Consider the following 16,725-nt stretch of genomic DNA (forward strand, 5'->3'; position numbering starts at 1 on the left):
GGTCTCAGATACCTGGGAAGTTTGTGGTATTCTGTAGGAAAGGGGTAAGAGGAGCCCTGAACCCAAAGTCACAGCTTACTAACTGCTCTAATTTCCCACTAAGAATCAGATTTTAAAACAGCGATTTCTGCTTCACCTTTTTTTTTTCTGTGTTGCAACTGCAAAGGAACCAAAGAACATAAACTTTGAGAGCTATGTCACTTTGAGAAATAAAATTATGTCAAGTACAAGGGTAGAAGGACATTTTGTACTGAAATAGCAGGACGTTTCATTCCCAGAAGGCAACTCAGAAGTAAGAAGCATTGTAGAGCCCCAAATGGACTGAGGGGCTGGATTTTAGAAAGGCTGGCTTTATTTTCATTCTGGGTTCTCTGTTGCCCTGCCTTATGGTAGTTTTCTACTGCCAGAGCCTACACATGGGAACTAGGTGAAGAGCACATTGTTTGACTAAGGCACAAATGTTTGAAACTATTAATATCTTAATTCTTATATACAATCCTACTAAAGAAAAAAGCCTCTCTAAACAAAAATCTCTAATTTTTATCCATGAGTCTCCCAGAAGACTCCAAATCCCAGAATTCTGCAATTAATGTTTTGATCAAGGATGTGCAAAACTTTTTGTACAAGTGTTACAATCTAATAGAAATCTTAACTAGCTCCTATTGAGGTGGCCAGGACTAGGGTATAGTTTTTATTTGCTTTTCCTTTCTATTTTTAAAGTTGTTTCTCTAATAATAGGCCCCCCAAAAAATACTAAAGAGAGACCTAAAGATTTGGTATTCTTCTTTATGAAATAGGTCTTGATTAGTCTTTTTCTTTCTATAAATGAGGAAATCAAGGCAGAAAGAAGCTGGTTAGAAATTATAAAGCTGGGGCTTCCCTGGTGGCTCAGTGGTAAAGAATCCGCCTGCCAATGTAGGAGACTTGAGTTTGATCCCTGATCTGGGAAGATCCCATATGCCATGGAGCAGCTAAGTCCATACGCCGCAACTACTGAGCCTGTGCTCTAAAGCCCAGGAGCGGCAACTACTGAGCCTGCATGCTGCAGCTACTGAAGCCTACCTGCCCTAGAGCCAGTACTCTGCAACAAGAGAAGTCACTGCAATAAGAAGCCTGTGCACCATGACTAGAGAGTAGCCCCTGCTCACCACAACTAGAGAAAAAAAGCCCTTGCAGCAAAGAAGACCCAGCACAGCTTAAATAAATAAATGAACAAAATTTAAAAAAAGAAATGACGAAGCTGATTTGAAATGATGAATCACTGCAGACTGCTGATTAAAGCCCTGGAGATGCCTGATGTCAGGAGTCTATTTTCAGCCATCTCCCCCTGTAGCTGGAGATTGTTGAAATGATGTCAACGTTTATTGTATGTTCATTTCAGAAGTGTGCAAAAATATTTGACTTTTTAATTTTTCTTGAGCATTTCATGATTTATGAAACCTTTCATATGCATTATCTTATTTTAACCTTACCTCCACTCTGAGAGATGGAAAATTTAGATTTTATCATCACTGTTTTATAAGTGGAGGGATTGAGAGAGGTGTAGCAGTTTGCCCAAATTCACATTTTTTCCAAGTGGTGACATAGTACTAACTCTCAATCTTGTGACTTCTAGTATCTTTCCATAAGACACGTTGCCTTTAAAGTCTGGTCAGTGCTTCATTGTATGCCTTTTCTTTTAAAACAGACTCAAACAAAGGACTTTTTATTCCCTTCCCTAACCGGGAAATAAAGGACTCCCTAACAAGTTCTTCTGCAACCCAGGGCAGTGTTATACCAGATGAGAAATTAGACCCTTTCCTATTGGGAACACAGGTAATGTATTCACCCTCCTGCTAGATCTATTGACTAGTCAATGATTAATGCTAATAATCCAGTAGATTCTCAGTTACTTGTGAAATTCTAAGAGGACTTTAAGGTTTTTTTCTCTTTTTTAAAAAAATTTTATTTGGGGAAAATTGCTTTACAATGTTGTGTTAGTCTCTGTTGTACAACAACGCAAATCAACCATAATTATACATGTATCACCTCCCTCTCGAGCCTCCCTCCCCTCCCCTCACTCCCCCCTCTAGGTCATCACAGAGTGCCAGGCTGGGCTCCCTGTGTTACACAGCAGCTTCTTACCAGCCGTCTGTTTTACACATGGTAGTGTATATATGTCAATGCTACTTTCTCTGTTCGTCCCCCTCTCTCCTTTCCCCACTGTGTTCACAAGTCCATCCTCTATATCTGAGTCTCCATTCCTTCCCTGCAAATAGGTTTATCAATGCCATTTTTCTAGATTCCATATATATGTGTTAATATATATTTGTTTTTCTCTTTCTGCTTGCTTCACTATGTATAACAGGCTCTAGTGTAATCTACCTCACTCAAACAGACTCAAGTTTGTTCTTTTTCATGGCTGAGAAATACTCCATTGTATATATGTACCACATCTTATTTATCCTTTCAACTGTTGATGGACATGTAGATTGCTTCCAATGTCCTAGCTATTGTAAATCGTGCTGCTATAAACATTGGGGTACATGTGTCTTTTTCAGTTATGGTTTTCTCAGGGTATATGCCCAGCAGTAGAATTGCTGGATCATATGGTAGTTTTATTCTAAGGTTTTTTTTTTAAGGACTCTCCATACTGTTCTCCATAGCGGGTGTTTCAATTTACATTCCCACCAGCAGTGTAGGAGGTGGAGTGTAGTTGATTTATAATGTTGTTAGTTTCTGCTGTACAGCAAAGTGAATCAGTTATACATATATCCACTCTTTTTCAGATTTTTTTCCCATATAGGTCATTATAGAGTGTCAAGTAGAATTCCCTGTGGTATAAAGTGAAAGTCACCCAGGCATGTCTGACTCTCTTCGACTCCATGGACTATATAGTCCTTGGAATTCTCTAGGCCAGAATACTAGAGTGGGTATCCTTTCCCTTCTCCAGGGGATCTTCCCAACCCAGGGATCAAACCCAGGTCTCCTGCATTGCAGACAGACTCTTTACCAGCGGAGACACAAGGGAAGCCCAAGAATACTGGAGTAGATAGCCTATCCCTTCTCCAGCAGATATTCCCAACCCAGGAATCGAACCAGGGTCTCCTGCATTACAGGTGGATTCTTTACCAACTGAGCTATCAGGGAAGCCCCTTTATTTACAAGACAGAGTCACAAATGTAAAAAACAATTTTATGGTTACCACGGGGGAAAGGAGGGGAGGGATAAATTGGGAGATTGGAATTGACATATACACACTAAGTAGTGTGACTCTGTCTTGTAAATAAGTTCATTTGTACTTTTTTTTTTTTTAAGATTCCACATGTAAGTGGTATCATATGATATTTGTCTTTGTCTGACCTAAGAGGATTTTTTGATGAAAGCATGTTAGACACTTAAAAAGGAAAGCACAAGACAGGATGCAAAGAGGCTTCTCCATTAATTTTAGTCTCTCCTTTCCCTCTCGCCTAGTACCTGATCAAATGTACATATAATTTTAGCACATTGTGTGCCAGGCATTTTGGCACTCAAGCAGGAATACAGCTGTTACAGATTTGGGCTGATTTTCAGTTTTCTCCTCTCTTCCCAGTGTCTCCATTTCCTGTTACCTGGCTTCTTTACATTTTCTACGTCTTAGCCTTTTAATTACTGGATTCTTAACATCTCAGGGATGGCTCTCCTGCTTCTTGGGCAATGAAGAGGCAGAGATCATGCAAGATGGGGGAAGAATTCAAAAAGTTTTTAGAGAAAAAATTGGTGGGAGTCCATTACTTATTTATATGAATGAATATGATGCAGGAAGCAGAATCAATGACTTTATATTCAACTTCTTTTGTTTGCATTTTGTTTGATAAGTTATTGAGCAGTAAATTTGCTGAAAATATCCAGAAGGAGAAAGAAAAGAAGGAAAGACTGATTAATCCACAATTTGGATAATCAATGCTATATACAAGGAAAAAGTAAGATTTCCTTTCAGGTTGAATTTTTATAATGCCTTCATTTTATAAAAGGACAGATTAGCATTTAGTTGGTTTCTTTGTTTTTGGAGATTCTCCTTGGGTAATTTAGGAACTACTTCAATTACCATTTTTTAAAAAACTTGGTATTGTTTTAAAGAAAATGGAGACAAAAGTATACTCTATATCTACATGCATGTGTGTGCTCAGTCGTGTCTGATTCTTTGTGACCTCAGGGACTGTAGCTTGCTTGCCAGGCTCCTCTGTCCTTGCCACTTCTTCCTTCAGGGGACCTTCACAACCCAGGAATCAAACATGTGTCTCCTGCATTGGCAGGCAGATTCTTTACCGATGAGCCATTGGGAAAGCCTTACTCTAATTTACAGTTAACATTAAATAGCACTTTTTATATTAAAAAAAAAAAACAGCCTTTTACTTCGTTGCAGCCGAGAAAGCAACATGGGTCACCAGCAGCTCTACTGGAGCCATCCGAGAAAATTCGGCCAGGGTTCTCGCTCTTGCCGGGTCTGCTCAAACCGGCACGGTCTGATCTGGAAATACAGCCTTAATATGTGCTGCCAGTGTTTCCGCCAGTATGCGAAGGACATCGGCTTCATTAAGTTGGACTAACCGAACTTCCTTAGATGGCTCATCCAGCACATCAACCTTAGGTGGAAATGATACTAGCTATTTGTATACAAAATAAAAGTTTTCAAAAAAAAAAAAAGTTTTCAAAACTTCAAAAAAAATAAAATAAAATAAAATTTAAATAAATAAAACCCCAAAACTTTGAAATAACTTCTTGAAGTGAGTGGCAAGAGGAAATTGAATAAATAGCCTGCTTTATGTCCTCTTAGTTTAAGAAATAGGAAGTAGGATTTCTTTCTCTGTGTAACTACCGAAAAGATACTGAATACTTGAAGATGGTTTTTTAAAAAGCAAACTCTAGATGGCTTTCTAGATGCAAAAATAGGAAGTCAAGAGATACCTGGAGTAACAGGCAAATTTGGCCTTGGAGTACAAAACGAAGCAGGTCAAAGGCTAACAGAGTTTTGCCAAGAGAATGCACTGGTCATAGCAAACACCCTCTTCCAACAACAAAAGAGAAGACTCTACACATGGATATCACCAGATGGTCAATACCAAAATCAGATTGACTGTATTCTTTGCAGCCAAAGATGGAGAAGCTCTATACAGTCGAGAAAAACAAGACCGGGAGCTGACTGTGGCTCAGATCATGAACTCCTTATTGCCAAATTCAGACTTAAAATGAAAAAAGTAGGGAAAACCACCACACCATTCAGGTATGACCTAAATCACATCCCTCACGATTATACAGCGGAAGTGACAAATAGATTCAGGGGATTAGATCTGATAGACAGAGTGCCTGAAGAACTGTGGAGGTTCGTGACATTGTATAAGAGGCAGTGATCAAGACCATCCCCAAGATAAATGCGAAAAGGCAAAATAGTTGTCTGAGGAGGTCTTACAAATAGCTGTGTAAAGAAGAGAAGTTAAAGGCAAAAGAGAAAAGGAAAGATACACCCATTTGAATCCAGAGTTCCAAAGAATAGCAAGGAGAGATAAGAAAGCCTTCCTCAGTGATCAATGCAAAGAAATAGAGGAAAACAATAGAATGGGAAAGACTAGCGGTCTCTTCAAGAAAATTAGAGATACCAGGGGAACATTTCATGCAAAGATGAGTGCAATAAAGGACAGAAATGTATGGACCTAACAGAAGCAGAAAATATTAAGAAGAGGTGGCAAGAATACACAGAACTATACAAAAAAGATCTTCATGACTCAGATAACCACAATGGTGTGATCACTCACCTAGAGCCAGACATCGTGGAATGCGAAGTCAAGTGGGTCTTAAGAAGCGTCACTACAAACAAAGCTTGTGGAGGTGATGGAATTCCAGTTGAGCTATTTCAAATCCTAGAAGATGATGCTTTGAAAGTGCTGCACTCAATATGCCAGCAAATTTGGAAAACTCAGCAGTGGCCCCGGGACTGGAAAAGGTGAGTTTTCATTCCAATCCCAAAGAAAGGCAATGCCAAAGAATGTTCAAACTACCACACAATTGCACTCATCTCACATGCTAGCAAAGTAATGCTCAAGATTCTCCAAGCCAGGCTTCAACAGTATGTGAACTGTGAACTTCCAGATGTTCAAGCTGGATTTAGAAAAGGCAGAGGAACCAGAGATCAAATTGCCAACATCCGTTGGATCATCGAAAAAGCAAGAGAGTTCCAGAAAACATCTACTTCTGTTTTATTGACTACGCCAAAGCCTTTGTGTAGATCACAATAAACTGTGCAAAATTCTTAAAGAGATGGGAATACCAGACACCTGACCTGCCTCCTGCCAAATCTGTATGCAGGTCAGGAAGCAACAGTTAGAACTGGACATGGAACAGCAGACTGGTTGCAAATCGGGAAAGAAGTACATCAAGGCTGTATATTGTCACCCTGCTTATTTAACATATGCAGAGTACATCATGTGAAATGCCGGAATGGATGGAGCACAAACTGGAATCAAGATCACTGGGAGAAATATCAATAACCTCAGATATGCAGATGACACCACCCTTATGGCAGAAAGCGAAGAACTAAAGAGCCTCTTGATGAAAGTGAAAGGAGAGTGAAAAACTTGGCTTAAAACTCAACATTCAGGAAACTAAGATCACGGCATCTGGTCCCATCACTTCATGGCAAATAGATGGGGAAACAGTGGAAACAGTGACAGACTTTATTTTTGGGGGCTCCAAAATCACTGCAGATGGTGACTGCAGACATGAAATTAAAAGACACTTATTCCTTGTAAGAAAAGCTATGACCAACCTAGACAGCATATTAAAAAGCAGAGACATTACTTTGCCAACAAGTAATGTCTATCTAGTCAAAGCTATGGTTTTTCCAGTAGTCATGTCTGGATGTGAGAGTTGGACTATAAAGAAAGCTGAGCAATCAAAGAATTGATGCTTTTGAACTGTGGTGTTAGAGAAGACTCTTGAGAGTATCTTGGACTGCAAGGAGATCCAACCAGTCAATCCTAAAGGAAATCAGTCCTGAATGAATATTCACTGGAAGGCCTGATGCTGAAGCTGAAGCTCCAATACTTTGGCCACCTGATGCAAAGAACTGACTCATTGGAAAAGACCCTGATGCTGGGAAAGACTGAAGGCGGGAGGAGAAGGGGACGACAGAGGGCGACAGAGAATGAGATGGTTGGATAGCATCACCGACTCAGTGGACATGAGTTTTGAGTAAGTTTCGGGAGTTGGTGATGGACAGGGAAGCCTGGCATGCTGCAGTCCATGGGGTCACAAAGAGTTGGACACAACTGAGCTACTAACTGAATTGAGATGGCTTTCTACTTTGTATAAATCCTTGCTTAATTATGCCTTAGATTAATTTTCAGCCTATTATAAGTCCCAGTAGCTCCTGTGCTTGATGCTTAGCTTTACCAGAGGTAATATAAATATGTGAGTTCTTTAAACAGAAATAAGTTGGGAAAGGTGGTACCATCTAAACTCTATGCTGAGTTATCAAAAACAGAGAAAATAGAATATCTCACTGTTTAGTGTGAGATATCTAAAGAGTATTTTATCTTTGCAAGGCATCTCTTTATCTGCTCCAAAACAACTCTAGAAACTCTTTGCATTGTGGCTAGTTTAAAGAATTTTTTTTCCCCAATTTTATTTAGTTTTTTTATTTTGGTCCCTAGTTTGCAAGGATGGACTTGCTTACTAACAGGGAAGTGTTCTGAACCCTTCCCCCTCTCTGTTCTAGTTAAACTCATGTCTGAATGCCCACTGACACTTTTCTAACCTTTAAACCTTTTCTTTTTAGATGCAGGAAGTGGCAAGAAGAGAGATGCCAAGTGAGAATAACCAGGAAGATGGTAAATATTTTGCTTACAATATTTTTCTTCATGCCAGTCAGAGAAATCTAAATGTGATGGGATTTGAGAGAAGATGGAGGGAGATGTCTCTGTCCGGGGGCACTACACGATGAATTCTTTTCTGCTGTCATAAAGGGCTGCCCTGAATGCTTAGTGACCTCTGAGGTTTTTCTAGTTGAAGAGACGATAGTCTTGACTTCCTTTATTCTTGACTTTTTGTATTGACTATTACTTGTTTCTTTTACCTTTCTTGACTTCTTTTGGATTTATTATGTTTTTATTCACCAATTTTTTCTTTCTGCTAATTTATAAGTTATACACTTTTTCTGTGCGTTTGATCTTATTATGCCCCAAATTATAATATGTGTCCTTAACTTGTTCAATTTTAAAATTAATCAACACCTTAACACTTCTCTTGGAAAATTCAAAGAACTTAAAGTACTTTACTCCTTTTAATCCCTCCTGATTAGTGTATTATTATTATGGATTTTAATTATATTTTTAAAAACTCACTAGATACTATTTTTATAAAGTCAATGTTTATTTAAGCTTATCCATATATTTACTACTTTGTTTTGCTTTTTATTTCTTCTTCTTCTTTTTTCTTCTTCTTCTTTTTTTAATCCTAGACTTCCCTTCTGAGATAATTTTCCTGTAGTTCATAGTACATCTTTTAGAATTTTCTTTAGTGTATGTCTACTGGTAATGAATTCTTTCAGCTTTTGATTGTCTGAAAATGCCCCTATCTCACTATAATTCTTAAAGGGTATTTTGGTTGGGTATAAATTTCTATGTTGGCAGTTATTTCTTTCAAAATATTGAAGGTATTCCACTGTAGTCTGTCTTTTATGGTTGCTTTTGAGATGTTAGCTAGAAATTTGTCACTCCTGCAAGGATAATGTTTTTTTCTTCTGGCTGCTTTTAAGATTTTCCAATTGTGTTTGATTTTTTTGTGATTTCACTATGATGTGTGAATTTCTTTTTATTTATCTTGTTTGGTATTTATTGCACTTGAATTGGTACATTCTGTCTCATTATTTCTGCAGAGTGCTTCAAAAATAATGTGTCCTGTTTTTTCTGTCTTGTCCCTCTATAACTCTTGATTAAGTGAATATATGTCAGAGACTTTTACATTGTCCTCTTTGCCTCTTATTCTTTCACATAATTCATCTTTTTTGTTTGATCTACATTCTGGATAATTCCTTCTGACCCATACTTTAAATTCATTCTTTTCAGCTGTGTCTAATCTGCTGTTAAGCTTGTTTGCTGAATTCTTAATTTCACTAGTTTTATTTTCAGTTTTATAAATTTGATTTGGTTCTTTTTCAAATCTTCTGGGCCACTTTTTTTTTTTTAATTAATTAATTTATTTATTTATTCAGTGGGTTTTGTCATACATTGACACGAACTGGGCCACTTTTTATAAGCAGAAATTTCCCAGATGTTTTATATCTTTAAACATAGTAAAAATAGCCATTGTGTAAGCTGCATCTATTAATTCCAATTTTTGTGTGCCTGTGTTGTCTGTTTTTTCCTACTCATTCTCACTTGTCTTATTTCCTTTTTTGTTTGCTTTGGCTAATTGCTGGATATTATATTTTAAAAACTATTTGTAGGAATGGTTTAAAGTCTTACAAGGTATCTTTTCCAGATTAGACTTTCATTTGCTTCTACCAGTTAGCTAGGGGACTATCAATCTGGGATCATCTTAATCCATGCTCAAAATTTGAGGTTCCCTGGATCACCCAGATAATGCAAACCTGGATTACCAGTGTATAAGGGCTAGTTTATTCCAAGTTTACCTTCATTCTGAAAATTGTATCCTGCTTAGGTTCCCATCTTAATGTTGGATAGGTGGTGAGGAGGTGGTTTCTCATACTCTTTACCTTGGATGAATCCTGGACTAGGATTTTATACCTTTTACCCTAAATCTCCTTAGAGAAAAAGTGACTTTAAGTGCTAGTGTCATCCATAAGAGTTATTGCTGTTTTCTAGATTTTGGCCTAGAAACTCCTCACTAGCTTGTTAGCTCTTTAATGCTTTTAAGGCTATATATATGATCCCCCTTTTTAGATATCTTCAACAGGAGGGATAGTCTGAATTATTTAATCTCATTACATGTTCTTAGATTCTTTTTCTTACATAAAAATATTGTTCTCTAACATTTCTTCCACTGTATGGACTGGTGCTTAGTAAAAACATTGATATTCTTAAAGATTCTATAGAGATAGAAAGTTCCACTGTTCTAAGTTAATGTGACTAACTCAGGAAGGCCTTCAAACATATGAATATCTGAAAACCCCAAAGAACACAGAGACTTCTCTCTTTGTCTGATGCTTTAGTTGCCCCACTCTGAAGCTTTTCAGCTTTCAGCTGTATCAGATTCTGATACAGCTGGCTGAGAGAAATGTTTTGGAATTGGTTTAGGGGTTTTCATAGGTTTTGCATTTCCTGTCATTTAATTGGCTTATGATAGTGGTTCCCATGGAGAAGGCAATGGCAACCCACTCCAGTACTCTTGCCTGGAGAATCCCATGGAGGGAGAAGCCTGGTGGGCTGCCGTCTATGGGGTCTCACAGAGTTGGATACGACTGAAATGACTTAGCAGCAGCAGCAGCAGTAGTTCCCAGTGTGTGAACCTATATCCTCTGGGTGGAGATCGGAGTGGGAATGGGTTTAGCTTTATTGTGAGGAGTCTGTGAAATGAGAGACCTACCAACTGTTGTCCATAGACTGAATACATAAGACCCCAACTTTTGTCATGTGGGGGTGCACCAAAATAGTAGAAGTGTAAATATAGAAAACTCTGACACTACAGTTTTTGAAGGAAATTCCTAGGAAATTAGGTTGACATAAAATTTATCTCCAGAATGTTATAGTCTTTACTGTTTACACAATGTCCAGCATGTTTTGTTGTTCTTTGTTGTAGGAATCCCTCCATAATTTTATGCTACCACTTATAAAAATTATAAACCATCTCTTCCTGAGAACTGTTTTTTTTTTTTTTTGTAGACAAGAGTTTATCTAGTGAACAAGGCTACTCTAAAAATTCTCACTGTCTTTTTTTTCCCCCGCTTGGTGATGGTTAGAAATCAGACGCTACTCACCTCATCAGTTGACAGTTCGATCCCCAGAGAAGATGGCTAAAGAAGGGTACCGAATATCTTTTTTGGACAAGTCTTCAGGTTCTTCTCCAGAAAAGGACTTGATACCAAAACCTGATACTTATCAGCTTACCCATGATGCCTCATTGGGTAAACGCCTGGATGTGGGTGATTCTAGCCAGATTCATCCCTATCAGTTACCTTCAGATGTTGGTCTAGAAAATTATGATAGTCACTATTCTCAAAATCTGTCCCTTCACGGAAGTATTGGTAAAAGGCCTCAGAGAAACAAGAACTACCGAGAATATAGCACAAAGCCTTCAAATAACATGAAAGCCACCACATCCCACTCCTGTGGAGACTTACTGACTTCTCTGTCAAACCCTGACTCCAGCACTGGAAGGCTTTTGAAGCTTAGTTCAGGTAATAGCTTCCTACCAGTTTGTAGGCCTCTTTTCTTTAATAGGTGTAAAGATTGAAGTTTAACTGCATATTTTGGAATAAATATTTCTTACATTGGGGAATTCCCTGTCAGTCCAATGGTTAGGATTCTGTGCTTTCACTGCTGAGGGTGTGGGTTCAGTTCCTGGCTGGGGAACTAAAATATCCTGCAAACTTCATGGTGTGGCCAAAAGTAAATAAATAAATCGTGACCAGTAGTCAGAGCCTCGAGAAATCTACAGGGTATGAGTTTAACAAGATAGATATATTAGAGAAAATTCGTATAAATGCAAACTTGATAACTATGTGTTATTTCAGTTAAATAGCATCCTGGGATATATTTCTGGTAACATTTAGTCTTCTCTGGTCTCAATCACTTCTATTCAGAGTTACTTTTTCAGAAAAAGCTAGTTTTAAGAAAGTAAGTGTTGGAGACCACTCTTTAGTTGTGTATTTATTCAACAAAATGTGTTAAATACCTACTATATGCCAAATGCTATTCTAGCTCTGTAGATAACATAGCAAACAAAAGTGAAATTCCATGTGTATTTTTGCATTAGTAAAAAAGGTCCCTACTTTCATGGAAATTCTAAAGAGGTAAGACAGATGATAAAATAAATTATAAATATAGAAGCCAGCTTATGATAAGTGTTGTGAAGAAAAATAACATAAGGGTATTAGAGAATGGCTTCCCAGGTGGCTCCAGCAGTAAAGAACCCTCCTGCCAATGTAGGAGACATAAGAGACATGGGTTTGACCCCTGGGTCAGGAAGATCCCCTGGAAGAGGGCCTGGCAGCCCACTCCAGTATTCTTACCTGGAGAATCCCATGGACAGAGGAGCTTGGTGGGCTATAGTCCATAAGGTCACAAAGAGTCGGACACGACTGAAGCAACTTAGCACGCACACGTGCACATAGCACTTATTAGAGAGCAATATGAAGGAGGTAAAGCTTTAGATGGAATGATCAGGGAAAGCTTCTCAAATGAGAAGTAAAAGTACAGGCTTGAATAAAATGCATGTGAGTCATGTGGATAACTTGCGGGGGGGTGGGGGGAGAGAAGTTTTAGACAGTGGAAATATTAAGTGCAAAGTTCCTGAAACTGGAACATGCTTCGCATGTTCAAGGAACAATGAGGAAGCAGGGCTGCTACAGCAGAGTGAGGTAGATGAGGTGTATAGATAAAGTCAGATAATCAGACATTCATTCTGGGTCAGATCAGGAGCTGTTGGAGAGTTTGTAGCAGACAAGTGACATCTAACTTAAAAATTACTCTTGCTGCTTAGTTGAGAATAGACAATGGGGAGCAAGGACAGAAGTTTCTAAAATTCTAAAAGATCAGAATCTGGATAAGAGATGATGGTAAAAAAAAAAAAAAAAGAGAGAGAGATATGATGGTAACTTGAACTAGAGAGAAAGCAGTATAGGTGGTAAGAAATAGATTCTGAATATGTTCCAAAGATAACACTCCATGATTTGCTGCTGGGTTGAGGATGAAGTATGAGAGAAAGCAAGTCAAGTGTAACTCTCAGGTTTCAAGTCTGAATAAATGGAAGGATGGAGTTACCATTTACTCAGATGGAAAAGAGTATGAGGAACAGGTTTTAGGATAGACACCAAGAGTTGGTCTTAGACATGTTGAGTTTGAGGTGCCTATTAAAACTTCTCAGAGATGCCAATTTGATAATTAGATATATTAGTCTGGAGTTCAGGGAAGAAGGTGGGGCTGGGAATTAAAAGTGTGTGGATGGCCTTAAAACAGATTGGGTATAATCTCCCCAAGGGGGTAAATATAGATAGAAAAGATATCTGAGGACTAACTTGAGTCCTCCAACAATTAGAAATCTCGTTAATGAAGAGAAACCATCATGGAGAGCAAGAAAGTGGCAGCCACTAAGTAAGAGAAAAGAAAAAAGCCAAAGAGGGAGTGGTAACCTAGAAGCCACATGAAAAATGTGTTTCAGGAAGGAGAGAGTGATAAATACAGTGTCAGATGTTTTTAATAGATGCCTTTAACACTTCTGGGACTGAGAAATGATCATGGTATTTGGCAATGCATTGGTGGTGGTGGTTTGGTCACTAAGTTGTGTCTGACTCTTGCAACCCCATGGACTGTAGCCCCTGCCAGATTCCTCTGTCCATGGGATTTCACAGGCAAGAATATTGGAGTAGGTTGTCATTTCCTTCTCCAGGGGATCTTCCCAACCCAGGCATTGAACCCATGTAGTGAGCAGCTCCAGGAGATGTGTGATTAGTAAAAGGCTTGTTGAGGTCAATTAAAGAAAGAATCAAAGGAGAAGCAATAGAATTACCAAATATATACACCTTCAAGGAGTTTTGCAGTGAAGGGGAGCAAAGATGTGGAAATGTAGCTGGAAGGGGGATTGGATCAAAGAGAACATGGTGGAAATGACCTAGTAGAGGGAAAATTGTTGATGCAGGAGAGAAAAGGGACAATTAGAAAAAACAAAATAGGGGGGTGGTCTAGAGGAGATGGAATTTAGTCTACCAGTGGAGAGTTGGCCTTGGATTGAAGCACAGACAGTTCATATATTACAATAAGAAGGAAGGCAGATAATTTATAGACCCAAATACAGGTAGAATTGGTAAATTTAGTGGTGAGATCACATAAATGTTTTCTTTGATTGCCTCTGATTTACTCAGAGAAATAAAGCACCTGAGAGCGAGGAGGGAGGAGAAAGTGTTGGAAGTTTGAGGAGAAGAGATGTGAAATAGTGATCTCAAAGAATAGGAGAGTACATTGATTAGGGTAATGTATTAAAATAGCTGGGCCCAGTTAAGATAGTGGTTATGAACTTAAAGTGAAGATGGTAGAAAGAGATGCATATTGTTCTCCAGTCACTTCCCACTGCTCTGCTGTAGGTTTGGAGTATGTACACAGAGTATTTAACCAGATTTGGGGTTTTGTGAGGTGGATAGGAAGGGAGAATCCATACAGTTGAGAGTATATACTAGGGAGAGGCCATTGTGATCCTTGGACTTCAGACAGGGTAAGGAAGGAAGGGAGACATGAAGGAGTTGAAGAGCAGGTTCATCTCCTGGCCTGTTTCCTTCACAGATCTGTATGCTGCAACCCATTTCAACAGTGATCCTGCTCTGGTGGTGAATGTAGAGCAACAATTAGCCACCAGCATCAGTGATTTAACACAAGCACGTGGTTCTTTCCCAAACAACTCCGTCCTGGGAGACTCTCTGAAGACACTGCTATTGCCTACTGGGACATCAGAAAACAGAGAGAATTTGACCAAGAGGTCATTAAGCCCATCAAGAAGAGGATTCAGACGGAAAGAAAATATCCTTGCCGCCCTGAATACAAAGCATGGTTTCAAAGATGCTACAGGCAGTGAGGCAAGTGATGACTTGTTTATGCTTGTATAAAAACACATCAGGTCCAAGATTAGAATCGGGTTCTGTTTTGGTGGTGGTAGTTTCGATCAAGAGTGATAGAAATTCAAAGGGATTTTCAGAGGTCAGTGGGTAATACTGCCAGGCCAAAGCCTGTGATTCTTTTGCCTTTGGGAAAGTCATTTCCCTTCTGCTGCATTTGTCACAGGAAGAATGGTCCCTAATCTACTTCTAGAACATAAACATGGGGGCGAAGTACTTCGATAATAAGTGGACAGAGTTTACAATAGGAAAGAATACACAAGTTGCCAGGGGCTCAGGGTTGGTTGAAGAGTGATTTCTGTTTCATTGTGGCTTATAATCTTACCATGTTTACACATTTGCTTTGGCTACAAATGACTAACTTGCTAGGGACCTTTCTTCTGAAAGCATTGCTTTCCTGTCCAGAAATTAAAATTATTCCAGTTTTTCCCCACAATGAATTAGATTAAGATGATGAATTAGATAATCCAAAAGATTTTTAGCTGAGAGTTGGCTCAGGGAATGAATAACAAATCAAAAACCATTCCCACATATATTATTTAATTCATTTTATAAAATTATAGTTTGATAGTATTGTTCTTACTCATTAACTAAGTTTTGTCACTGCTTTTGTATATATCCCTCCATGGAGAATGCTGTCTTTCCCCTCTCATCTATCTGAATATTAATTTTTCTCCAGGCTTTAATTCCATCATGAAGCCTTCTTCTCATTAGTTAAAAGAACTATAGCTCTCAGGACATTCTCTTCCCTTGAACCCATAGTCTTAGTCATACAAATCTTTTGTCATTTAATGACTTACTGCCTTGTGAGAAAGCAAGTTATTTGGTCAAAACAACTATTTCTAGTTATTTTTGTTTCAGTTGCTGGAAATCTTTCCACATCAACATGGGCTTATAAAGGGATTTTGTTGTTATTTGGTTGGTTGGGTTTTTTTAGCTTTTAAATACTTTCTATTCAGTTTTTGAAACTTTGGAATTGGTTATAATTTTTATGTACCAAAGGGGGCAGTCTTGTAATACTTTTTTGACTTTTTTGTTTTCCATCTTCAGTCACTGATGCCTATTGTTCTAGACAAGAGCACTAGTGTTAATGTATTTAGGGTAAAGCCATAGCAACATTTAGGATACTTGGGTGCTATATTAATAAGATATGTTCTAGGAAATTTTCTCACCTCTATTTCATGTTATATTGTTAAAACAGCAATTAAAATCTCAATGCACTTTTCTGGACTGTCCTAAAAATTCCCATTTCTTTTTTCCTGTTACATACTGTATTTCTTTATATGAAAAGTTATAAAAGAGCTGCTTGAATATAAATATAAAAGAAATACACCGTTTAGTTTCTAGAAAGGTATAAATCAGAAGAGCGCTTAAAAGTTGTTTAAAAAATAATCCCATATTTAAAAAAACACAAAATTAAATCAAATATGAATTCTTGATTAAAAAATTTATTTCTAACCAGCTGACTTTAGAATCACAAATTATAAAAATTAAATTTTAAAAAATAAGGCAAAATTTGCTGAAAATTAAAAGTAACAGAATTATCCCAAAGTTCATAAAAAATTATCCCACTCTCACCACATTATGAAAAGTGAAAGAAAATACATAAGGCATATGTGTGTTTCTAAGTTGCTTCATGATGCACACACAGTATTGCCAATACATGAAAAACCAATGACAGTTAATATCCATTTTTCACAAGATCCTCTAAAGTGGCTTGTAGTGTAACCAGTCTTTCTATGACTTTTCTTCCTAATAAGATTAACTTCTTAAGGACTTCATCTTTTACTTTATATGTTCACAGACCTTATATAGAACTCTCAATGCACATGATCAGTGTTCAGTACAGATCTGCTTAATAAATGTTTATCTCATTTATAATGCTTTCCCTTATTAATCATAGGCCACATGTGTGACTCAAGTCATAA

At 38.0% G+C, this 16,725-nt stretch overlaps 2 protein-coding genes across 2 annotated transcripts in view; both read left to right on the top strand.

Annotated features, from left to right (window-relative positions):
- Positions 1-16,725, top strand: part of LRRC36 (leucine rich repeat containing 36) — a 61,333-nt gene that overhangs the window by 34,961 nt on the left and 9,647 nt on the right. Inside the window, exons 6-9 of the mRNA XM_043898791.1 lie at positions 1,688-1,815; positions 7,793-7,844; positions 10,934-11,371; positions 14,469-14,758. Coding sequence (XP_043754726.1) covers positions 1,688-1,815; positions 7,793-7,844; positions 10,934-11,371; positions 14,469-14,758 — 908 coding nt within the window. The remainder of the gene's footprint in view (positions 1-1,687; positions 1,816-7,792; positions 7,845-10,933; positions 11,372-14,468; positions 14,759-16,725) is intronic.
- Positions 4,370-4,601, top strand: LOC122691837 (40S ribosomal protein S29-like). Its single transcript, XM_043898793.1, has one exon. The coding sequence runs from the start codon at positions 4,398-4,400 to the stop codon at positions 4,566-4,568; it is 171 nt and encodes a 56-aa protein (XP_043754728.1). The 5' UTR covers positions 4,370-4,397; the 3' UTR covers positions 4,569-4,601.

The sequence above is a fragment of the Cervus elaphus genome, chromosome 4 (assembly GCF_910594005.1).
Source record: "Cervus elaphus chromosome 4, mCerEla1.1, whole genome shotgun sequence".
Classification (NCBI taxonomy): Eukaryota; Metazoa; Chordata; class Mammalia; order Artiodactyla; family Cervidae; genus Cervus; species Cervus elaphus.

Bases quoted from the DNA above. Each gene is read 5' to 3' on its own strand.
- LOC122691837 (XM_043898793.1), top strand. From the start codon at position 4,398: ATGGGTCACCAGCAGCTCTACTGGAGCCATCCGAGAAAATTCGGCCAG.